This window comes from Epinephelus moara, chromosome 21, assembly GCF_006386435.1.
Source record: "Epinephelus moara isolate mb chromosome 21, YSFRI_EMoa_1.0, whole genome shotgun sequence".
NCBI lineage: Eukaryota > Metazoa > Chordata > Actinopteri > Perciformes > Serranidae > Epinephelus > Epinephelus moara.
Genome location: NC_065526.1, coordinates 34918179 through 34944168, shown reverse-complemented (window position 1 = coordinate 34944168; position 25990 = coordinate 34918179). Strand labels below are relative to the sequence as shown.

The following is a 25990-nucleotide window of genomic DNA, read 5'->3' as shown; positions in this document are numbered from 1 at the left end:
AGTGTGTGTGAGTATTTTCTCATAGTGGCTGCCAACATTTCTGGTGGGGCTTCCCTCTCTCTCTCTCTCAGCCAGTCAGCTGATGTGGTTTGGCTGGCCGATCTGCCTTCACTCCGTCTTACTGTTACTAATAACAAAAACACTCGCTGGCTGGCTGGCTGGCTGGCTAACTCCAGTCCTGTCTGACGAACACTTGGACCTGCTGGCTGGCTGGCTAAAGGGCCAGATACACTCCAAAACAGAGGGCGCACACACTGTTCTGTTTATATACTACATTGGCTGTCTGCATTCACGGACGTGTTCACACATGTTTGTTGGCACATATGGTCCGCGTGTACAGGCTGCACGAGCATGGTCTGTGTGGCACGTGACTTTATTTACGTCACGATCTACAACGTGGTTAAGAGTCTTCTTAAGGAGATAACCATCTGGATAGTAATAGTATGGAGGGTAAACCAAGAGCACACCCACACTAAAAGTCACATTAGCCTTGCCTTGTTTCAAACCTCTGAATCACTTCAGACAGCTCACATTTGTTCAGTGATCTAAAAAGGTGCTGTGCTCACTGACCACTAACTCATCCAGTTGGAGAGACAGTTGACCAATCAGAGATTTGTAATGAGGATTAAGAGTGGAGATGTCATCTTCCTTCATAGCTAGCTACATTCATGAAAAATGAAGTGTGGATAAGATCAATGCAGTTGTACGTGTTATTGTAAGACAACAAACAGAACAACTCCTAAATCAATTTGTGTCTTTGATCAATGTCAAAAACATTAAGTTTACTGCTCTTAGCAACAGCTACTGCTGCTTCTGTGCCGACTGAAAATGATGTCTGCAGACAGATACATCTCATGCTACTGACCACTTAGGGCAAAATGAAACAAAAGAACACATGAACACAAACTCAGGCTGAATGAATGAAGCGCAGAAAAAAAAGGCAATTTAGGCTGAGTATCAGTCTAATACCGGTCTTTCGTTCAACAAAACTGACAGAACTGTACAAATCATAGCCCATCAACATTTTAACTGTTGAATGTGCACATCTGCACAGTCAGAGGTTGGCCCCTGATACTGCAGGAGCTGAGTGGAGCTTGAACCAAGACAAAAAAAGGAATGTTCATGCTATCATTTAGGCCTAAACTGAAGTAAATGGAGACAGAGCTGATATGTGATTCCAGATTGGGTCGCTACAAAGTCCCTTCTTTATGCCACCTTTGCATTTTTACACAGAACCAAACAACAGCGGCATCATGCCCCAATAGTGTGTGGTTTTAGACAGCATGTTGGCATCACTGAAACAAGAGAGCAGCAGCCTCTAGTGTGACATAAAACATACGTGTTGGCAGCAATTTGTAAACCTAACAATGGCATTAACATGGCAATAACAATCTTTAACCATCCCTGTTATGTGGCGTCTGATTTTGTCCTCTGCTCGGAGGGTAAGGAGCTCCTGGACCTCATCCTTCTCCCAAGTTGCAGACATTTTCGACTGCTGTTTTTCTTCTTTGAGTTAGCTGCTAGCTGCTTTTTAAATTTCTTGCTGGTGGGTCGCACACAAAACATGTCGTCAAAACATCACACCTGTCCTGTCCATGGCTCTGTCCTGCCGGTTGTCCCTTTTACACATGGTGATTTGCTGCTGTTACTACCTCTGCTGCCGGCTTAAAGGCGAGAAAAATCTTTTCTAAAGAACTGCGAGGCGGAACAATGCAGCAACATCCCTGCCTTGAGCAGGTAGTGTAAAAGGGACTAATGAGAAAAGGACACGGACAGGAGAGGTGCACACAGTCCATTTTATAATACATGGAGTGTCTGTGTATGAGGACATGTTGCACATGAGCAATCAGCACTTATGATCTGTAGGGTCGTACACACTAAGCTGCACGTGGACGTTCAAATATGTTCACACAGATGTGGGCAAATGATAAAATGGATATCATGCAGACCTTGATGGACACCAGCTACATGGATAAATTAATTATAATTATCACTCTCCCGCCTCCAACTAGTTCAGAACGCAGCAGCTAGGCTTCTCACTGGTTTTAACAGACGACATCACATCACCCCTATTCTTGCTTGCCTTCATTGGCTCCCTGTCTGTTTTAGAATTGATTTTAAGATTTTACTGATCACTTTTAAGGCACGTCTGGGTCTGGCCCCTAGCTATATAACAGAAATGTTGACCCCATATGAGCCTGTACGCAGCCTTAGATCCTCGGGCAGGGGCCTTTTGGTTGTTCCAGAGTCGAGGCTGAAGTCTAAGGGCGACCGAGCTTTTTCCATCAGGGCCCCTCGGCTTTGGAACGACCTGCCCGAGGATCTAAGGTTTGCAGATTCAGTGACTTCTTTTAAATCACTTCTTAAAACCCATTTTTATAGACTTGCTTTTATGTGATGTCGTTGTTCTCCTCTTTCTCTTGTATTGTTTATTTATTAGTGTTTTAGTTGTATTGTATTTACTTATTTTATTCCCTTTGCTGTTCTCTCCTGTACTCCTTGCTGCTACCTTATTGCTGCCATGTTGTATATGTCTGCCTCTGCTATATTGTGTGTTGTTGCTGTATTACCTGCTGCTGTTACATTGTTGATTGTACTGATTTTGCTTTGTTTGTCAAAGCACTTTGTAAACTTTGTTTTTAAAAGGTGCTATATAAATAAAGTTATTATTATTATTATTATTATTATTAAGTATCATTTCTTAATAAAAGTGATTTATAAATCTTTAAAAATATATTTTTCTCTCTGTTTCGGTCCTAAGCTGATGATTTTCTGAAAACTGCCTTCAGAGTGGATAAATCTGGCAACACAAGCTGTGCATTCTATTGTAGCTGAAAAAAATTGAGCCTTTGGAAAAAATGAACCTGGGTAGTTGGGTGCTATACAGCAGTAACTTAAGAAGAGAGCTTTCTGTTACCTCTAACTAGATCACTCATTTTAAATCAGTGCAGCTGATCACACAACACAGGGATTGTCAGTAATCTGCATTCATTTTGTCAGACATCAGTCATAAAAAAATCATTTGATCAACATCACATTGTGGCAGCACAGGAAACACTTTGCCTGTTCAAAAGTAGCACTGTGATCACTAATTCACGCAGTTGCTTGATACTGGAAAATTGTCTTCAATGAGAAAAGAGATATTACCAGATGTTATGTGTGATGTACAGCTTTGTATTTTGCTGAACAAAATGCAACATCAAAAAGAGATTGAGCCTTTCTTCTAGTGTTTTCATGTGGAAGAAGATCTTTAGGAAACCAACCTGAAAACACCAATGTGGACGCACATTGCTTTCACGCGTAAACTGTTTGCAATTTTAATGTGGAGGTAGTATGACTAACACTTACTGACAAGTGCATACTTGCTGACAGGCTTGGTGCCTTGACTTTCCTGCCTGGATAACTGTTCCACTGAGAAGATAACCATCTGGTCGACTGGATAGCAAACTTACTGACTGGCTGGATAGGAAGCTTACAGACTGACGACTGACTGGCTGGGTGTTTGTTTTCTTGCCGAATGACTGAGACCTTGTGGGATGTGAGGAATTTATGAGCTGGCAAGATGCCAAAAAAGAGAGACGGAGAGAGAGAGAGAGCTGCAGAGTGAAGAAAGAGTGAGTGGAAAATAGAGCAGGGAAGAGGAGGAACGCAGGGAGTTTTGCTTGGCTGGAGTCAAAGGAAGCAGGGAAGAGGTTTTTTTCCCCCCCTCTTTTTGAGGAGAGAGGGAGCGTGGCAAACCACACACACTGCTGGAAAACTACACTAAGGAGGAAAAGGAGAGGAAAAGAGGAGAACAAAGACTGGAAGAGAGGAGAAGACAGCCTTAAAAAAGACAACAAGAATGGAGAGGTTTGACAAGGAAGGAAACAGAGTGAACCGTGTGTCTCACCTCATTGTTGATATCAAACACTCCCTCCTGAATCTTCTCATAGATCTCCTTGGCTGTGTTGATGAAAGCCTGAGATAGAGACAGGAAGTGAAACAGACAGAGAGAGAAGTGGTGATTCAATTCATATTTGTGTGTTGACTCCTGTAAATGAGATGGCTCAGTTCTTTTCTTTTTCTTTTCTTTTTGTTTATGAAAAAGCCACACACCATTAGGTATGCAAAGCAGATTCACTGCAAGATTTAAAGAACACAACCAGTTTAAACTGCTAAATATTCAGGCTAAAACATGACTTTGCCTTTCTTTTTCACTGGAAACTGTAATCTATCACAGTAAACTATCATTCTCAGTTTTATTTATTGTCAAAATGATGGCTGAAAGTGCAAAATGATGTGTTAAATATTCTATATAGGCTGTGTTAATGAAAATACACACAGTACTGACAAACAATAATCAAATATTGACATCAGGAAACGGATGTGTGTGTGAATTTTAGTATCAGTCAAGTATGGGATATTAAAGCCTAACACCAGCACTTGAAGACAACAAAATGTAACAATGACAAAAACTTAAAATGAGTAGCGTTTATTGCATACTGAGATAAACAGAAACTCAAATGGGCTAAAACATACATAAAAGTAAGCTAATAGTTTTAAAGGAGCTTTTAAAGACACAGGACAACCTTTTCGGAAATACACGTGTATGCTATTATTTTTAAAGTGAATTGAGAAGAATGGTATGAACCTTACGTCTGTTATGTCTGTACACCAATATATGGAGCTGAAGAAGGCTGAAAGCTTAGCTTAGCACAGAGACTGGAAGTGGGTGGAAAGGGCTAGCCTGGCCCTGGAAAAATACATCTTCCAGTATACCCACTGCTCACAAGCTGATACCTTGTATCTTTTACAGAAAGGTAAAAACCACAAGTTGAGGTTTAAGGGGAAGATGTGCTGGAACCATTTCTTATACCCCCTTTCCTCACTAATGTGCTGGCTTGGTTTGAATCAGCATGTCAGCCCAGCGTGGCAGGGATTTGCATCTCCATTACATCAGGGCTACCTGCTTGAAGGTGTGTCTTTAATTGATGATGGCTTGTTTTGAGCGATGATGTTTAAAAGCAGCGGGCTGATCCCCAGCTAAAGGGCCCTCATGTTTTTCCATCACACAGCACGGCAGGTAAAACAAGTTGTTTGACACTATATTGGCAAATAGTCATTTTTTAAAAACAAATATGCAAGAAAAAAAAACAATCCTGATATGGAACTCTTAGATTACTTTTTTCTTTTACTGTAACTAATACATATCCTGAGTGGGACATTTATCAGTGTAGAAATCAACTTGCAAACTATGTTATGGTGACACTGTTTCTCATGCATGTCAAATATCAATATATCTGCAATAAGCTAAAGTCGTCCTGGATGATTTATGGTCTAGGTCTGATAACTGCATTTCATGAAATGTTAAGAAATATCTTCATTGTTTTATGTATTAATATATATCTTTTAAAAAATTATGTGCAATATATAATTTTTTTTGACAAGCCTGAAAATGAATTAAAATATTTTTACCTCTTGGAAATCAGGCTCACTTGCTGTGTTTCCAAGTGGTATTATTATTAACGTTGCTGTCACAACAACAACAACAACAACAACAACAACAACAACTGGATCTCTTTTCCTCAGAGCCTAGCGACTACCTCAGTCTCTACAGTTACTTTGGTTGTTCCTCTGTCCACCATTTTCACAAATGGGGATAGTACACTGATTCTCTTTGGTAACTAGGGATAGCTATCGATAGCTACCAGGGAAAACAAAAGCTCTGTCCTCTTCCTGTTTTGGTTGTGCAATGCTTGACGCACTTGTGGTGTAAATGGAGCCTTCATTTTCCTGCAGGATTGTACGTGGTGGTGGACTGAATTGCGTGGTGGCAGTGCGGCTTATAGGGAACTAATCTAAATGCTGATGCTGTCATTATTCCATAGCTGTTACATGATGCAATCAACATTTACTTCATAATGATAAATAAAAGCAATAAATGTGTCTATTTCCACTTTAAACTTCTATCAAATAAAGCTGTTGCTGATTTTTGCAAAGTCTCATTCCTCTATCCGTCTGATCAAATAAAAACTGCTGTTCTCTCCCTCCGTGATAACACGTTAGTTTATTTTTTTCCTGCCTCAGTATTCAGTGTCAACAGGAAACACATCAAGGAAGGAAGACGCTCTAAAATGCTGTTTTGTTGGGACTTAAAGAGATCAAGATGTAGACTATTTTTAAGAAGTAAAATGCCTCAATGAACACTATCTGAGAGCTTTCAAAGCTTTAAGATGAAGACCTTGTTAGAAGATGCAGAAACCCTTTAGAGCAGATTTGCTTTTTCTTGTCAACAGCTGCTACAAGAATAAGATCTGAACACAACGCACACACAGACTACACACAATCTCTGTTTTCTTTCAACACACACCTTACTGACAGCACTGCGAGGATCAAAGATGTTAGTATAAAGTGGAATTAAGCTCCCTGAGCTACTAGCCTCCGACTGATATCTCCAGGGACAGTCTCTTGGTGTTCGTCTCTCAAGGGTCTAAACTGGAAAGCAACTATGATAAACTTGTTGTGCAGAGTGTGTGATCTGAAATCAAGTCAGATCACACACACTTCAGTCTGTGGAGGAACAATGAAGCACTCTCCCAACTGCCTCCACACACAACTCTGTCAGGCCATGAAGAAGTGTGTTTCTTAAGCAGAGTCATTAAAGAACTGAAAATATGTCCTGAACTTCTATCTGACACCCGGTCTGAAAATAGACTGAGGAGCCCAAGGGTGCTCTCTGGTGCACTCTGTCCTGTTCACTCCTGTCCTCTTTCCTTCCTTCAACACATCACTGCACCCCTTGTTCATGTACAGCTCTCTACACTTCTTTTTCTTCAATTTCTCAGCAATATTTAGTCGTGATTTGTAGAGATTGTTTGGCCGGGGAGAGGATGAAAGGAGGAAATACAAAACTACGGAGATAAAACATGTAGGGGTAGAGTGGAGAGAAAACATTTAGGTAAAGGAAACATTTGAGGAATGGTTTCAAGTAGAGAAGATACTGGGAAGACGGGAAAAACAAAAGACTAGAGGAGATGAGCATAAAGAGCTGAAAAGCTGCAAAAACGGGAAGAGACAGAAAAAGTTCAACAAAAAATGAGAGAAGACAGGAGAAAAAATAGACGAGAAAACACAAGAGATAGAAGAAAGATGAAAGAAATAAAGAAAAACAAAACCAAAATTGAGCAGAGACTAAGCAAAGGGTCTCCAGGAAGGGAGGATGTAAGGAAAGAAGAAAGGATGGGGAGATGAGACTATGAGAAGATGCTTACAGGAATCTCTCTCTAAGGACCATCCCATCAGCCCGGTGTCCACCCACAGACCCTGACGACAAACCCAGTGCACTGATTGGCTGCTGGATGTCGCTGAGGGGAGGCGGGGTGGAGGTTATGAATATGTATGAACTATAACTGGTTGATATACTGCTGGAGAGAGAAAGGGAGATGATGGAGAAGAGAGAGGAGGAGGGGAGGAAGAAATGAATGGAAGAGGGCAGGAGGACATGGAGGAGGAAAGGGGAGGATGACATGTTGGAGGAGGGGGAAGAGGAAATGGATGAAGAGTGGGAGGGGGGAGGTGAAGGAGGATGGGAGGGAGGTAAAGAGCAAATGATGGACGTCGAGGGATAGAGCGAGGAGAGATGAAGGGAAGGGAGGAGAGGAGCGGTATCAGGAGGATTCAGAGGACACTAATGAGACAAATTAATCATACCACACACACACACACACACACACACACACACACACACACACACACACACACACACACACACACACAGTCATCCCTCCCCCCTCATCTTAACCCCAAAGAGAGCTTGACTCAACAGTGGTGTGTGTGTGTGTTTGCATGATATAGGCCAGGCAAGGGAGGGTAGAAAAAAAAAATCAATGTAAACAAACGCACACATACACACTCTGTGCAGTGCCCCTGGCTGGCATGCTGTGCTGTGTAGGATGGGATTATTTATGTGATTGGATAAGTGAGAAAGGGGTCCCCGAGGACAACGCCATGCATTCATTACACACAACAACACCAGGGGTGTGGCTCCATGAGGGGTGGAGTGGTGTGCTTCATGATGCTAATGTGAAGCTAATGTGATGGCTGGCATGGTTAGGCTCCAGCATGGTGACCCCTGATGCTATAAGTACAGTCAAGTCATCGGGAGGTTTTCTTTTAGTGTCATGATCCATTTAGGAAGGGCATTTAGACTTCATACATACAAGTTAGAACAATAAACTAGTGTAGGTAAGATAGTGGATTGATTAGAGATTTACTATCCATTATAGCTCTGATCACCGTTCAAGACTGCACTGTGGCATTCATCTTTTAATGTGCACTGACTAATGTTTCATTCAAAATATACACCCAGCTCTCACCCACCATGTCAGTTTTCTGAATTTCTGTGGTTAATGTCAGAATCAGAATCAGAATCGTTTTATTGTCAAGTAGGTTTTCACATAAAAGGAATTTGGCTTGGTGTATTGGTGCATAACAAAGAATATAAAATATATAAAAATATAGAGTAATTAGAAGCCTAGGTATAAAAGGGAAATACTAACAAATATAAAATCTGAAAGCAAATAACAATAATAAGAGTAATATAAAAAAAATTATGTACACTGTAAACATGAATGTATGAACATAATGTGTGTGTTATTGTTAATCATTCAGTTTCCACAAAGACAGAGAGCACTGTAGTGGTGGTAATATGGAAGGCGGTGCTCTAGCTACCACCAAGGACACCAAGGTAAATGTTCTCTAAAATGTTTGTGGGAATTTATGTTTGTGGGAATTTGGGGTTTTAGCAACTTGAGGAGTTTCTCATCTACAAGTACCCATAATGGTTTTTTTTTTTTCCATTTGTTTGCTTTTTGCATTGTTTTCCTGTAAATCCTTGTGCTTAGGAAATCTGAAACCAGTGAGGGAATGGCAGTCTCTGCTACTACCATTAAGAACTAATGAATAGAGAAGTAATTACTGTTGCAGAAAGAATGCTATTGATTTTCATTTTTCATGATTTTCATTAAAAATGTGTCTGTTTCTGGTAAAAACAAGATCTTTGTACCTCTGTACCTAGCAGAAGATTCAGATCTGGTTACCGTGCTTTGAGCTACCTTGGTGCTGCTTTCTGAAACAGAAATGGATAACCTGAGATCTTCCACTTTCTTTTAGTAGGTGTTTTTTTCCCCCTGTATTTTTTCGTCTTGTTATTGTCGGATTTTCTTGTACTTTATTATATTCAGTACATTGCATGTTGCCTTATAATTAAAACAGCTTTGCACTGCTTTTCTATTACTACATTTACAGCTACTACTAAATACAAACAACAAAAACATCATCAAGTCAATGTATACTGGTGTAGAACAAAATTACTCATTAGGATGGTTCATTCTTTTCCTCTGTTGAAATAATAATTTCTTAAGTAAAAATGTAATAATTCAAATTGCATCATAGGTGGATGACGCCAATTGGACTGAATGTGATTTATAATACAACTGTAATACATACACAGCTGGAATAAGCCAATATATGGTTCTATTCATGTTACTTCTGATGCTGCCTGACAATGTGATAAATGATAAAACATCACTGCAGTCTGAAACAGGCTTGCTTATGGTGTACACATCCTTACATAAATCATGACATATTCAAAGATTTAGTCTGCAGTGTTGGAAGTTTATGCTTGCATTGTGTTTCAGACAAACAGAGGACTAACTTTAGATAAGTTAATAGAAGTAATTGCTGTGAAATAGCAGATAATATGTGTGAAATTCTGGCATCACCCCTCTCACAATAAGAGATTTATATGGTAGCAAAAGCCTTTAGCATTAGTTGACCGGCTAGGAGTGGTCTATTGTAGATTTCAGACAGGTGGAGTTAGGAAGAATTTTGGAACTCAGACAGGTTCAGGTGAGTTGTGAAGTAGTGAAGTGGTGCTATAAGTCAACATAACGGCAAACAACTTTTAAAATGTAGCCCAAATGAAAGTATATGTGTGCATGGGTATATCTATGTGTATACGTATATGTATGTGTGTGTGTGTGTGTGTGTGTGTGTGTGTGTATTATTACCTCCTCTACATTAGAGGCAGTCTTGGCTGAGGTCTCCATGAATATGAGGCCATGTTCTCTGGCAAATGCTTCACCTTCCTCTTTCTTCACCTCTCTCCTCGACTCCAGGTCACTAAAAAATACACAAACACACACACACTTAGATACAATAAAATGATGTGTTTCAATTATGAAAAAAAAAATTGGTTCGCCAAAAGCAGAAAGATAGTGGTGCATTACATTAGTACACCTTATGAACAGTTGTACAGTTGAACAGTGATATTTACCTGACCTGCGGAGGAAGCTAACTCACGTCAGGATCACTGAAAATTCTGTGATATCAATTACCACACTTCTCTAATGAATAAAAACAGAATGTGAACTTCTGTTCATGATGACACACCACTGATAGCAGTGGCTTTGTTGTTTGAGTTAAAAACAGCAAAAACAACCACAAAATGTTTTTTAGCTTTGCCCTCTGCTGCTAAGTGGCTAACAGCTCCCTGTGAAATAAATGCTTATGCAAGTTTTTTAACTTGAACAATTCTACCTCAACTGTTAGGAAAAAGTTTACCTTAAACACCAATAAGCATGAGTCCATCTGGCAGGTGTGTAGAGTTGTCAAATACATGTCAAGGTGTTTGTAAATGTATCAACAACAGAACATTTTTGCACATTTTTCTTACATAATGCTGTTATGTAACATGAGGCACCTGAGCCCTCAGTGGTATCAATAACCAGCTGAGGTTTGTTGCAGATGTGAACTTCCTCATTTAAATTTGACGAAAGAATGCACTAACCATCGAAGAGTTAGTTTCAAGGTGTCTGCAATTCTATCGCCAGCAGTCTTTTGACATAGCTTTACCTTTCACAATGCTATGTTATGTAACCTGAAGTAGGGAGTCAGCCAACACATTGTGAACAACCAGATCTAAGTAAGTTACTTATTTAAATCTGACTAAATGATGTATTTAGCTTAAATTAGCATGGAACAGTTTTACTTCATTTTACTGTTAACAAAAGCTACCGTTTAAAGTAAGGACCGGGCCAAGTCATGACAGCATCCCAGCTTACTTGGACAAATGTTAAACAAACCATTGTACTACAGTACAGTGTTCTTAAACCCCACTGATAGCTGCCACACATTGTCAATGGTCCAGTCTTATGTAGGACAGGCTGTAACCATCACTGTGTATTGTATCTTACCTCTTGTTGCCAATGAGCATGATGACCATATTGGAGTTGGAATGTTGGCGAGCGTCCTCTAACCAGGTCGTCAAGTGGTTGAAGGTGTCCCTTCTGTTAAAACAAGCACAGAATCACATCACAGATACAGCATCCATCATGAAAGAGCTTTAGAGTTTACACATTTGTATCAGATTTTACTTTCCTTCATGTGGTGAATGACATCCTTGTCACTTCCTCTTGCAATGTTTGCAATCATTTAAACTCACAAAAAGACCTTATCTCACTTGTTCCTTAACCTATCATGAAAGTTTAGATTTGAGAAGTTTCTGACTCTGAGTGGCTTACCAGCTAATATTATCTGAATGTGCTTCCTACATAGATCTGAACAGACTCTGTTTACTGTCCTCAAGCACAAAGCATAATGTCTTAAGTCCCCCTAGTGATCCCTTAAAGGTTGAAATGTCCACTCTGCCTCACAGTATTTTACACATTAAAATGAACTCCCTCCTTGAAATCAACTAACTAGGTCAAAATTAAGAACCCCAGGGTTCTACTTCTGAGGAACATAAATATCCACACAATATGTATCAACATCAGGACAATCCTTCTTTGACAAAGACCACATTCCTGCTAATATGTTTTCATTTTAAAACTGCATTTAACAACAAAAACGAAGTCCATAAACACAAGCATTTTTGCAGAGTTTCAGAAATAATCTTCGACTATACAATCATGCCTGAAAACACATATCACGTGACCATTCACATGCACTGAGCATGCATGTGTCAACAGGGAGCAGATTGTCTACTCTGCAGTAGGTTGTGTACAGAAAATACTACAGAGATGGCAAAAAGTAAGAGGGATTTCTTTGCCTTGATCTACAAGATAGAACTGTCACGAGTATAAGGCGGCGAAAAACGGATTGGGAGTTGTTTCAAAGCAAATATGACGACATATGAGTGGTAGTGGGAGCATTATCCGTCACCAGAGGAAGCCACTGCAATGGGAAAAAGGGTGACCACACAAGAAAGATGAAAACAAAAAAGGTATTTTGACTTGACACATTGTGACTTTTAAGACCCAGTCAGGAAGCGAATGTGGGTGTCTGCCCCATTGTTTGCAAAAATCTCCCTCTCCACCCATCAAGAACTATAAAATGCAATTAAACAAAACCTGAGTATTTAAAATAAAACGGGGTCAGCAGCATTCCGGGGAGGATGGAGGGAGGGTGATAGTGCTGGACAAAAGGTCAAAGGAACATGATAATCATTAAGAGTGAATCTCTGGGGACCATGAAGATCAATAACAAATTTCATTTCAATCTGGTCAGTAGATGACAATATATTTTGCTCTGGAACATATCATTGACTTAATGGTAAGAATGACCTGCTGCTAGTGGGTTTGAGAAGAGAAGCAGCTAAGACCTGATTTATACTTAGTCACTGCGCACATATTGGGTGGACCACCTAGCTATCCGATCTCAAAAGAGCTAAGGGTAAATGCACCCAAGAAGTATTCAAGATGGACTGAAATCAGATAGTTCTGGAAGTCACATTTCTTCTCGTGCCATCAGCAGCTCAAAATGTTCATTTGTCATTAGGAATTATCTCAAATGTCCTTCATGATTCTTGGCCTTGTTCCTGTGTCCTGACGTGACTTTCAGACGTGACATTCTAGAATCTGTGACTTTATGTAATGTAGGGCTGCCCCTTATAAGTCAGAGTTTCGAATCATCAGTCGGAGACCCGTCAGTCAACTCAGATTGCTTTGAGCAGTTGTTGGTTTTGTTTTCTTTTGCAAGTCAGTGTGCTGTGCAGTGAACTTCTGGGGACGTTTTGGTCCCCCTGATTTTGCTGCAGAGTGAGTGCTATTAACTTTCACACTACTCTTTAGAACAGCCACCTGCGGACTTGTTGCAGAAAGTCTCCGGCTTTCGTTTGATATCTAGTGTTGGCAGAAAATATTGTTGCACATTTCTGAACTGTCATTAGCACTGTTAGCTTGTCAACTGTATTACATGCTGCTTTCACACTGAACGTCCCACTGAGCTCCATTCGAACTTTAAAGCTTTACATGGAAAAGAAAATCAGTAGTTGAACATTAATTTCACACAGCCGACTCCGATTTGACTGACATAATTCTGAGACAGGTACAGCCCTAATGTAATGCATATTTTTCTTTTGGTGCAGCTATGTCTGAATCATAGTATGTAATGAGTGAAAACTCAAAAACATCATGCTAACTTACAACATTTGTCCTATCACAATTTCTCAACTTGCAAGTGGCAACTTTTCATGGTGAGGAGAGGATGCTCATAATAGGAAAGGTTGAACTAGAGGTATTTTGAAGTTTTTAAGCTCTCGTAAGGACACAGTCTCATCATTGATTCTCATTCCAGTGTCCAACTTCCCAGTGTTCCTGAACGCAGCTTGGCTACAGAGTGTGTAGGTGTCTCTCTGATTGGTTCTGTTACCTTGTGATGTCATAGACTAGCAGAGCTCCTGCTGCTCCTCTGTAGTAAGACCTGGTGATGGACCGGAACGATTCCTGACCAGCCTGCAGAAACACATACATATATTAATAAACAGAAATTGAAATCTGAATAATTGAAACGACCACAGACAACTGCTGAGCCTTTGGTTTTCTAACAGCCCTGATCCTGCTGCAGTCTGACTCTGGCTTAACAGGACTCATCTTTCAGTCCTACAGGTCATCCTCCCACCTGTCCTGTTATCTACGAGTCCTCTGTATGTAGTCTAGTCCCATAAATGTTCTGTACCAGCCCTGATTCTCTAGCAGAATCCGGCTCCAGGTTTTCAGTCAGCTGGGGAGAGGACAGGACAGAGCAGAGCCTGTAATCGGATACAATGGAGGTCTCTCTTTCTTTCTCCATCTATCTGTCACAATCCCTTTCTTTCTCTCTGCTCGTGTGTATAACCTCCCAGTTTCCCTATTTATGAACAACATGGAAGGCCACATTAGCTGTGGTGTCATATGGATTAAACCTGTAGCATTTACTGGGAGTCACAGAAACAGTGTGTTTAGCCCAGCAGGTCACCTTGTTCGTTCACTCCCCCTTACATTATTACCCCCCATTGTCTCACCTCTACTGTCTCTTCCTTGCATCACTCATCTTTTCATTCTCTATCTATGAATCCCTGGGCCTGCCCTCTTTCCATCACTCCTTTCACCATCTAGCACTCTTACCACCCCCCTGCCCGTCTATTCATCCTCTGTCTCCGTCCCATGTACAGTAACAATGTTGTCTGTGTTTGGTCCAGGCCGGGGTAGAAAACAAAACACCACTCTATCCTTGCAGCTGCAGCCCTGCGCTGCTCTGACCTCATCTGAACAACCAGACAGTCAGTCAGTCAGTCAGTCAGAAACACAATCACTCGGTGAATCATTAAGCAAGTCAGAAGACCAGGCTGCCGGTGTTTCGCCCAGGAACCAAGTCTGCTGGTCAATGAAGCAGCCGGTCACTGAGTCAGAGAACTAGACATTCAGTCACTGAGCCGGTTAGTTAGTTCATTAGATGGTTCAACCAGTCAGCCAGAGGACCAGTCAGTGAACCAAGCAGCCGGTTAGACAGCCACTACAACAGTCAGTCAGTCATTCAGGGAGCGGTCAACCAGCCAGTAATGCTATTAGTGAATAAATGATAAATAAGGGTGAAAGAGAGGGAACGCTGTGTCTGTCTGCCATCTGGCCTACATACTTGGGTGCAGAAACACACATACATGCACACACACTTATTCATACGTCATGTGCAGCCTACACAATGATCCCACTGGTTTCTCTGGCCATTTGCTGGTGGTGTATTGTACAAGTCTAGTAAGCATCAGTGAGCCCTGCTGGATTTCTTAACTTTATAACACCTGTAAAACCAGGTGAAGACAATTAACTAGCTGGTAGGATAGAAAGCCTGCAGTAGTCTTGAGTTTTGAGAAGCAGGACTGACATCACTGCTGTGGGCCTTCTCCTCATGGAGCAGTGTCTTTCTATGGAGCTCTAACTCCACCTGCTGGTCAACTGGTTAACTGCATGTTCAAACTTGCATACTGACTCAATGCTTAGAACAATACATTTTTTTTCTGCAGCCAGAAATATTGTGGACAGTAGTTTGCATATACCACCGTGAACGGTCATAGTATTGAGAGGGTCTTAGACTATAAATACCTCGGCATCTGACTGACTCAAAAAGTAACAAATTTCACATTGACAAACTTGTCAACAAGCTACGACAATGAATGAAAAAAAATTATGTTTGTACAGAAACAGAGCTGATTTCTGATGCTTAGTAGGAAGCGGATAACTGAAGCAGTGTTCTTGTCTGTCTTGGATTACGGTGATGTTATGTATTGATACGCCTCTACCTCCACTCTAAAACCCCTAGATTCAGTTTAGCACTGTGCCCTAAGGTTTATAACTGTAACCGCTACATTAGTCATCATTGCATCTTGTATATTTGAGTGGTCACCTCTAACAGTAAGACATGATCGGCAGTGATTTCTATTTATATTTAAAGCCTTAAAAGGGAACATGCCATATCACTTCTTTATTCAAATTAATTAAAAATAATAACTTCATAAACACTATACCTAAATGCTTCTACGTGATTTATTATTGCTTTAGTCTCTCCAACTGAAAAACGTGCATGTTTTCTTGTTTTAAGAGCTTTATCTAAAGCAGAAACTCTCTTTAACAAGTCCCAAAACAGGGACACAACATGAACAGGACATGAAAGATTTTTGCCAAACTGAGTACAACAGTTATGAGTTAGTCCTCTTTTCATCAAACAGTATATTTTTATATATCTAACTCTTTAATCCATTCCAGATCTCTTGTTTGAATTAACTCAGATTCAGTCATCAAAATGGGATTTCTGAAGACCCTTTCAGATTCACATTTACATCCCAATTGATTACTATTTGAAAAATGTGTCATTACAGAATCACTGGTTAAAATTTCAAGTTTAAAACCTCCAATGCCTGTGTCTCTGAGACATACAGCCTTGACTTTAAATCATTCATTTAACGTTTGTTCAGATCTTTTTACAGAGTCATAGACATGTTGCCACAGTGAGGAAAGCCTCCTTTAAAGAAAACATACAGTAGATATATTACCGTATCCCAGATCTGCAGTTTGATCTGTTTGCCATCTATAGTGATCATCCTCGCTCCAAATTCCACACCTGGACACAGACACACAAACAGAAGAATGTGGGATATGTACAATCAGTTACTGACTTAATCAGAAAGTTGTGCTGCTTATTAATGAACCTTTTAAGTTTATTACAACAACATTTTAGTTTTTTCACTCACTTTATATTGGGAAAATTCTAAGAAATTAATTAATGAATAAACAGAGTGGGACACAAACACAGCAAAACATTTTAACTCTTTTTTTTTATGTATCAGGTAATTCCCATACTAACTTGGTGATACCCCTATGTTTCCATGGTTGGCAGATAATCTCCCATGAATAGAGGCTGGGCTTCACACACCCCACCCCCTTTAGGTGGTCTCTGTCCACTTGTTTGGTCTGCACCAGAGTTCAGCTGACTATTTAAATACACTAAACCAAAAAATGTTTGTTTCAGTGGTACCAAAGGAGTCAAAGCACCCCTAAATTACCTCATATATGTCTTTGGCATTTCTATACTACTGATAAAGCTGGGCTAAGCGAGAGTCAGGTGATAAAATTGGCTCTGGAAGACCAAACCTGCTGATGAACTATGTATCAGTAGGTGTGGTCTTCCTGATGTGGTTGCTGTACAGGAGTGTTTTATAATCCACTGTACATAGATCACACACAGATGAATAGGCAAAACAGATGCTGTAATGTAGTATATGTGATCATTACCCTAACAGACCCCCATGGCAGAATGGTTGACTTTAAGCCACAAATGGCGGTAGCAGACTATAAAGGTTATCAATAGGAACTGATTTAGATTCTGTAAAATAAGATGCAGTTATTCTTTTACTTTCCAGCCGTGGTGTACTGGTTAATTATGATTTGAGCTGATTCAGGGCTATGCTGAGCTCTACCCTGCTTATCTAAAACAACATTATCTTACTGTGATAAAGGTTCAACCTATCAGTAACTTATAGTTAGAGCATGACCCCATCACAGCTAATTACTTTTAATCAGCTCCACCTTTTGAGCCTGTTGGCAGCAACTGTACTAATTTTGCACTGCTTTCTAACAAGAGGCATGAGTGCAGTTAGTAAATGCTAAATGATGATGGTATTGTATACATTTAATGAATGTTTTTGTAGCGATGATGTTGCTTTTAGTGCTAAATGTGTAGAAGAGAGGCATCTTACCGATAGTGAGATCGTGAACTGGCTGAAACCTCTTGTCTGTGAACTGTAGTAATAGACATGACTTCCCCACGCCTGAAAAACAAACACACACGGCACATTAAAGAGGGTCTAATGCAGCAAGATGATTAAGGAGTCACACAAACAAGCATCAACACAGATTCATTTTCAAAGGTGTCACATGTGCTAAGAATAAAATACCACACGGACCAACATCATTATTAAATCAATTGCTTTATGAAACCCTGAACTCCCACACAGCGCAGAAACACTCTGAGGTTTCTAGGTGACAACACTTTACAACATTACTGTTGTACACCGTTGTATGTCTTATACAAATAATTCATTTAAATTAAACATGGGATTATTGGAATCATCATCAAGTTCAATCAACCCCAGCAAGGAGCTTACACACTATTCCTCCAACCTAACTTTAGATAGTTAAGTTAACCTGAGTCAAGTGCTAGCGAGCTAACAGGCCAGCTGGCTTCTTTGTATGTGTGATGTCACTGTTGTTTTTCTGAAAGGGCACCAGTGAATCTGCTCATCATTAACACCACTCTACATATGACTTCAGTTCTGAATGTTGCACACTGCTACAGATCCACACACACTCAGGTGGACCAAAATGATCATGTCACCAGGTGTCAACACCCATTTCTTAAACTTTCAATGACCGGCTTTTATTAGTTTTAGTAATTCAGTCCAAAACTGGAACAACAACAAAAACAGCAGAGGATAATCTGATTACAAAGTCACTAAAAGATGCCTGCAAATTTCATTACAAAATCTAAACTAATTTTCATAGCATCATGAAATATTTGAGTGGAAATGCTGTATGCCAACTGATTCTCAGAAGCCATCAATACAGAAACAGTGAGCTGGAACTTCCTTTACAGATTCTAAAAAACAAACACTCCGAAGCATTAGAAACACATTTAACAGGTTTGGTGCAGCAGCGGCTCCACTGAAACCTGTTTGAACCTTTGTGTCCTTAGTCACTGTTTGAAGGGAAGTCTACACTGAACAGCAGTTCTATAAAACACTTTCATTTTCAGTATACATAACATGATCACCAGAAGTGAAAAAGCAGTGCGTTATAATACTTTATAAACACAGCTTTGCTAATACTCGATCATGATTGGTCAATTATGGCATTCTATGGTCTGTTATTTCTGAAAAGCAGGGTCTGGATCTGACTGAGAAGCAGAAGACATCATCATCAGACAGCCTGTCACTCAAAGTGGCCCATATTTAATTTTATGTAACTTGAAGCCTTGACAAAATGTAAACAGGAGAGTCATAGGCCTATAGAAATTCACCCCCTGTACAGTTTTCATGAAATAGGCTAGAGACAAAAATTGTTTATTTCTGCTGTACAGTTGGGCATTTTCACATGGGGGTCTACGGCGACTGGATTCGTTTAATAAAAAAGTTGAGCCGCTTCTGTGTCGGTGCGAGTTTGTTGGGACCATTTAAGTGTTTAACAGCTGCTGCTGTGTTAGCTCTTGCCAACTGAGCAGATGCTGAACTGACCATTTGCCAGGAGAGGAGTGGCTCTGCAGTGCTGTGTCTAACCTGTGTACAGCAACAACAAAAAGTTTGCCTATCCAAGAGGGAGCTGGATAAACAAAGATGTCCGCTGGGTAGACGGTCCCTCAATGTGGCCCAGGACACATAAATGTACACACTGCTGAAAGAGAGGGGGGGGGGGGGGGGGGTAGGGGCGCCGTTAGCCGTTAGCGGTGTCTGTAATAACTCCGGTCACGGTCCGTGAAAAATTTTTTTTTTTCCAGCGGATGTCTTACTTACAACATGATTGAGCTAACTGGAGTAGTTTCATGTCGTATCCTACAACGGGAGGCTTTTAACAGATGACGTCCTAATGTTAGCTTTGCTGCTGCTGTTAGCTGTCCTTGTCAGCTCATGCTTTCTAGACATCATGATTTCCCAAAACTGACTAAATACTACACATAGCAACACAAAACTGCTTTGCTACCTCAATCATGTTATAACTAAGATATCCGCTGGGAAAAATATTTTTTTCACAGACCGTTTATTGAGTTATTACAGACACCGCTAACAGCTAACGGTTAGCCCAGCTAATCTACGATAACCATGTTATTAATTACAAAACATCACATCCCGCCTTGAGTATATCCAATCAGCACCAAGTAATCCCCAAGCCCCAGCCAGGAGTTTCTCGGGTCCATTCTGAGTACCTACTCTGAGGCAGGGACTTGTTTAGCCCCTGTAAAAGTTCCAGAACTCTGTCCTTCGGGGGTGGTTCCTGCGGTGGAGACACGCACCAACGGCCCCGGCCCCATAAAATTACCCCGAAGTTCCTGCGGTGGAAACGGGCCTATTGAGGATATATTGGTTGCATTCACAACTGCACTTGGAGCAGTCCACTTGTGATCCAAAGACCCAAGACACATAAGTGTGAATGAAGCCTTAGTCAAATCAAGTGGGTGTATTCCAAAGTCTTTTTTTAGAACAAAACCAGTGGGGGTGGAGCTGAAACGATAAGAAGCAAGGACTCAACAATTTATATTTACCAAAAAGAAGACTTAACAGAATGACATGTAATGCATCAATAATGAATTCAGCCTGTCACTCAGTCCAGATCTATTTATCAACCAGCGCTATCGACTGCCCTCTATTCACCTCTAAGTCCACTATACTGCACTTAGATTGCTGAAGATATAACGTTTCAATGTCTTTTTGAGCAAGATGTTTTGAAGTGAATCATATACACCCCAATCTAATAGTGTTCAATTTTAAATGTGCAGCTGATAAGAAAGGACAAGAGAGTCCAATAAAGATAACTGCTATTTAATGCTTATTTTGCAGGGTTTAATGCCAGGATGAGCATTCAGAGCTTTGAGGTTACGGAGCACATGGTGTCAACAAGCAGTGGATGGGAGGAGGGGGTGGGGCAAGAAGAGAAGGATGCTAATGAGAAGGCCAGAAAGAGAAGCTGAGAGACATTCAAGGAGGTGACAGAGAGGGACATGGTCTTCCTCCTTCATGGTTTCCAAGGGTTACCATTGCCAGGCAGCAGTATTGCTAGGCAGGCATCATTGTGTGATGATGATGATAAGAGATGGAGGGATCACGACGAGGGCAGCTATATAGAGGTGTAACAATCATGTCATCGTCACCTCCATCACACTTGTGTGTGCAGTCAAAACACACCTGCAAACAATACACTCTTCTACTACCAAGGCCTAATGGCTATCACAGAGGACACAATAAGCAATTTAGTTTGCATTTGCTACATATTTCCAATCAGCTAGATTAGTCACAATACAATTAACAGACCATTCTAGCATGGTGCAGCTTCCTATTTCTAGCTGAGGGCTAACACTGTGACGCCTGTGGTACAGAACATGGGCAAACTGTCTACAGAGCCCACAATCAAAACCTGCTGTGCCTTCAAATGGCGAGAGTGGCTAAAGTCAGTCATAATTAATAGAGAACTATGCAATATGTTACAGTGTTGGGTCTTTCCTACAGCGTCTAGTTAAAGGTAATAATACCTCACCAGACTAGAAGCTTTTATCACGCAGGTCATTTGTAATGTGGAAAGACCTGCTGGGCTATCAGAAAACAACCAAGTGCCTGAGTGGCTGGTTAGAGAACAGGTTTACTGGCTGACTGACAGGATGACTGACAGGTGGATTAATTGCTCAGCTCTGGCTGAGCAAACACCAGTCTAATTCAATACAAGTGGACCAATGAGATAAGCACTGGCCAACATTCTGCTACACTTCCATTCTACTGTAAGTGGTAGGTCTACAGTAGCTAAAAACCTACATGCTAACTATAAGAAAGCTTTGCTAAAAAACTTAAGCTATGAGCCAGGTGTTCAGTAGAACATTTAGCCCTTTAAAAGTTCGGTTTTAGAGTACAACAACCTAAAACAATATTCTGCACTGGAACAGCAGAAACATAAAGAGGAGATCAGTCTGGCAACATGAGACTATCCAAACATAAACCAGAGTGCTGTTCTTCATACAAGGATACCTGCTCAATTTGACTGTTGATTATTTAGCTGAAGCCTGGATATGTCAGTTCTAGAAAGATGGCTGTAGTCACAGCAATAAGTCCTTAAGTTTAACGGCATACTCCATTGAGCATCCATTTAACATTGCTGTTGTAATTATGGTTTTCAGAAGAGAACATGTGCACTGCTAAAAATTAACATATCTTTTATGTTAGAACAATGGTTACATTGAATCATTTATCACAATGTTGTTTCAGTAATTAAGATATAAGTAGCTATATAAGACTAAAGGCTTATCTTCATGGGAGGTTTTTTCCAATCACAATTTACAGCCTTTCATCTCATGCATTTGACAGAACAGTTCTATTTGTGGTGATAACTGACTGAGGGTGGAGGAGGACCTTTACTTTGAGTTAGCTTTATTGACCATTTGTAGCGACTCGAATCCAGCCAGCATAAACCCCAGAGCTGGGGGTCTGGTCCCAGACCACCCCAACTCCCCGCTAGCAGACTTTCTGTTGCAGGTTAGACCCAGCCCTGCCTCTGGCTTCCAGCACGCTGTGATGCCTGGCGCTGGAGTTTGAGGTGGCTAAATTCAAGATGCTACAGAAGGTAACTAAAGCTAAATGCAGCACACTTTGCTGCACTTTGTGCTCATGACAGCGTCAGATGTAAACATTAATGGCGTTCTTTTCGCCTGAGGTATAGCCTTAGCTAGCTCAGTGGTGCGAGGTGAGCTAGCAGGAGATGCATGCTTCCTTCTGTGTGTGATATGGTTGGGGGGTGTATTTCGGTAGAAAACAAAAGAGTTCCTATATAATATAATATAAACGGTGTTGTCTAAATGTATATCTTGCCTGAAGATATATCGATATATCATACATAGTCGTTATATGGCCATGCCCTAGGAGACACTGAAGTCCATAATATTCCATCCTATATTAACTACTGTGCTTATGTATTGTGATTTAAGCACTGCTAAAATGCAGGTAACCGAAACTCAATACTTGCCGGACACATATTGCGGCACAGTGGAGCTTTGAGCTAAATACTAAAATCAGTATGCCAACAATGACAATATTAAAATGCTGATGTTAAGCTTGCACAGCACAACAGGTCACTATTTTAATTTAGCCAGTTAGCATTCCAACATTAGCTAATAAGCACTAAAACACAGAGTACAGCTGAGGCTGATGGGAATGTAATTCATTTTTTTGCATTTTGTCAAACACTAATTTACTAGACATGCTGTAAGATTTACCTGCTGGTGGCACTAAATGAAAACTTTAGTGCCACCGTTACAGACCTTGAACTTATGTACCAAATTTCACGGCCATCCCCCCCCAACATTTGTCAAGATGCTTTGCTGTGGACACAAATAGAGGACTGACCAATCAACCGACTGACACTTGCATCCGTACAATCCCCAAGTGAGGGTAAAAAATAAGAATAAAAATTAAATCAAATTGATATAATGATAATCAGTACAATCAACAAAATTACCGATCTAAATTTAGTATGAGCTTCTCTATGGAGTGTGTCCTGTAGTGCCTTAAAACACAATAGTGATTCAAGAGGTAAGGTACTTGTTGCTAGAAAAAGAAAACAACTATTCTACGTACTTTTAAGGTGACACTTTCGGACTGGAAAGTCAAGGATGTCAATCTATTTTTTATTGATGCCTTTGAGGCATCAATAAGAGGCTCATTTTGGCAGGCTGTTCCAGGTAATTTACTTCATTCATACTGTACTGCAAATGTTGCAGTGTTCAGCAGGCCAATGAGATACTGCTCTGCTCACTTACAGTGGTAACCTGAAACTTAGCAAGGTCAGCAGATAGCACTGCAATCCCTGCTAAAGGAACCTGACAGGAAGTCTGCCCAGATAACCTATCCTCCTACAGTAACTGCTACTGAGGTGCCTTCAAGCATGGAAATTGATCTAATGACAGTTGCCCCTGTGGCCACCTTGTGGACTAGGGACTTGTGGTACCTGAAGCTCCAATTTTAAAAATAGATTTGCAGGGTCTAAAAAGTTGGCCATGTAATCATAATGTTCCTGGTTCAAGTCTGGTGGGAGTCGTTTGACACATTTCTTCCTCCCTCTGTCTCACTCTGAAACCACTGGCTCTGTTTAAATTAATGGTAACACAATCGTGACCCCCAAACAATAATTCATAATACATCAGAATACCACCTTGTCTATGAGGCATTTAGCACACTTGATCTTAGTAAGTCAGGTCATATGCCAGCAAATGAGCCACACTAGAGTCTATTTAAGATTCCTGTTACGTATTAGTGTAGCATGCTCAGCAATCACATACACTACACAGAGAGCTGATAAACACACTGGATAATAAAGCTAGACCCTTCATGTGTCATAGAGAAATGCTTTAATTAATTAAATATCTTAAAGGATAACTTTATACAATCATGAGCTGAAGACGTAATGCCAAGTTGGGCTTACAAAGATCACATATTTGTGTGGGCATATTCATAAGAGCAAGGGACTCTTGGCCAGGGTTCAAAGAAAAATCTACTTCAGCTTTCAATTTATTTTCCATATCAATTTCACAGTTTTGGTTTTAATTTTTGCATATGGGATTGTCTAGTTTTAGTCAAGCTTTTATTTTGTTCCAATTATATCTAAATTGACATAAACAAGACTAAAGAGGGACAACAAAGGAAGTCAAAATGTATGTTGTAAGAATAGACTATGTGAGACTGTCTAAATACAGTTAAACAGAACTTTGTACGATGACTTGACCCCATGTTAACCTTGACAACAGATTTAGTGATTTATAGAGGTGTAACACTATGTGAGCAGATATCAGCCAGAGATATTAAACACAATGTAGCAACAGTCCATTAGCAGTAGCACTGCACAAGAAAAGTGTGATTCTCTACAAACTTTCTCCACACTGCCTCTATGGTTCCTGCTGTAAATGTTAAGTCAGACACATACACTGTACTCTGACCTATGATCAACTCCACAAAAGGTTCAGTGACCACACGGAGGGATTGCTCATGCTTCCTCATGCAATAGTTTTAATGCTAAATATTTTAATGACTTTAGAATATTGTATTTATAGTTGCATCAACCTTTACATTGTGCTTAGGTGGTATCTATTTTTTAATACCTTCCTGAAATTTCCCTGAGGTATACTGTATTTGATGGCATTTGTGTGCACCTACTCTACATGTTAAGTTAAAAAAATTCCCAATGAACTGTAGTCCCCTCAGAGTAATGTCTGTGCTTCGGCTAGTTACCAGTGATCCACAATGCACCTCAAAATTCTGAAAACAGGGTCAAACCTCTTAAAAAAGTGGTAAGTCTCTGGAAATTTGCAGACCTACAGGCACTGTTTCATAGAACAGTTTATTTTTGGAAGTTTAAGTACAGAGACTATAATTTTCTTTCAGAGTCAGTCTGTCTTTCTGCCAACGAGATCTGTGGACAGGCTGGCTGAAGGCCACTGGCTAAAGGAAAGAAAATCCAGCCTAAAACGGAATTCACATCGTTGTTTCTATTGTTCAGGGCTGTTTAATCAATAGTGACTTACTTACATCTGTAACCCCCAGCTACTGCCTCATCATATCATCATGAAGGAAAGTCTGTCCTCAAGTCCCTGCAAAGCTTCGCTTCCACTGAACGGGGGACTAAATGTCTTAATTTTCTTAAGTCTTATTATGGGAATTTTTGCCTTTTTTATTCGACAGCATACAGTAGAGAGTTGACAGGAAAAGGGGGGGAGGGGGATAATATTGGAGCAAGGTTCACCAGCCCAACTCAAAATGAGGATGCTGCAATTATATGGCAAGTGTTAAGCCTGGCCTACGCTAAAAGAATTTTCAAATCTGAGAGACCCCACACAAAAGGACATGTAGCAATAAATTTAACAGTTTTGTTCCTATAGTATGTGAAGAGCAACAATTTGGCCTTAAAAGTGCCACCCTCCTGGAATAGAGGAAATTTCATAAAGGATCAATGACAAATTGAGAATCAGAGTCTCTATTAGAAAAGAAAAAAAAAAGCTTAAAATAAAAATTGATGTGGGAACTTTCCAGACTACACAGAATTACTTTTTAAGTCTTAGGGACTGACTAAAATACCCAAGGTATACCACTACTCTAAAGTGGTACAAGAACTAGTTATGGAAAAACTAGGAAAAAAATGTGTGCAAGTAATGGCTAAGAATAAATAATTCCAGATACAAATACAAGTCTGAGTACAGGTCAGTTTAACAGTACAAAACTACAACAAAAGAATAAAACAAAAAACAACAACAAAAAAACCCACTGCTGTATAAGGGTGTTAGCTAAAGCCTTTAAAACATTTATCTACTTTATCTGACTGACTGGCACTGGCTTTTCCTCATTCTCTGAGTGCAGTGGTAATGCTTATCACAAATCTCTACCAGCTGGATGAGTCAAATGACA

At 40.3% G+C, this 25990-nt stretch overlaps 1 protein-coding gene across 1 annotated transcript in view; it reads right to left on the bottom strand.

Moving 5' to 3' along the window:
• Positions 1-25990, bottom strand: part of rab2a (RAB2A, member RAS oncogene family) — a 32795-nt gene that overhangs the window by 2047 nt on the left and 4758 nt on the right. The window contains exons 2-7 of the mRNA XM_050074588.1: positions 17546-17617; positions 16343-16410; positions 13690-13772; positions 11235-11327; positions 10050-10161; positions 3890-3958 (exon numbers count right to left, since the gene is read on the bottom strand). Coding sequence (XP_049930545.1) covers positions 3890-3958; positions 10050-10161; positions 11235-11327; positions 13690-13772; positions 16343-16410; positions 17546-17617 — 497 coding nt within the window. The remainder of the gene's footprint in view (positions 1-3889; positions 3959-10049; positions 10162-11234; positions 11328-13689; positions 13773-16342; positions 16411-17545; positions 17618-25990) is intronic.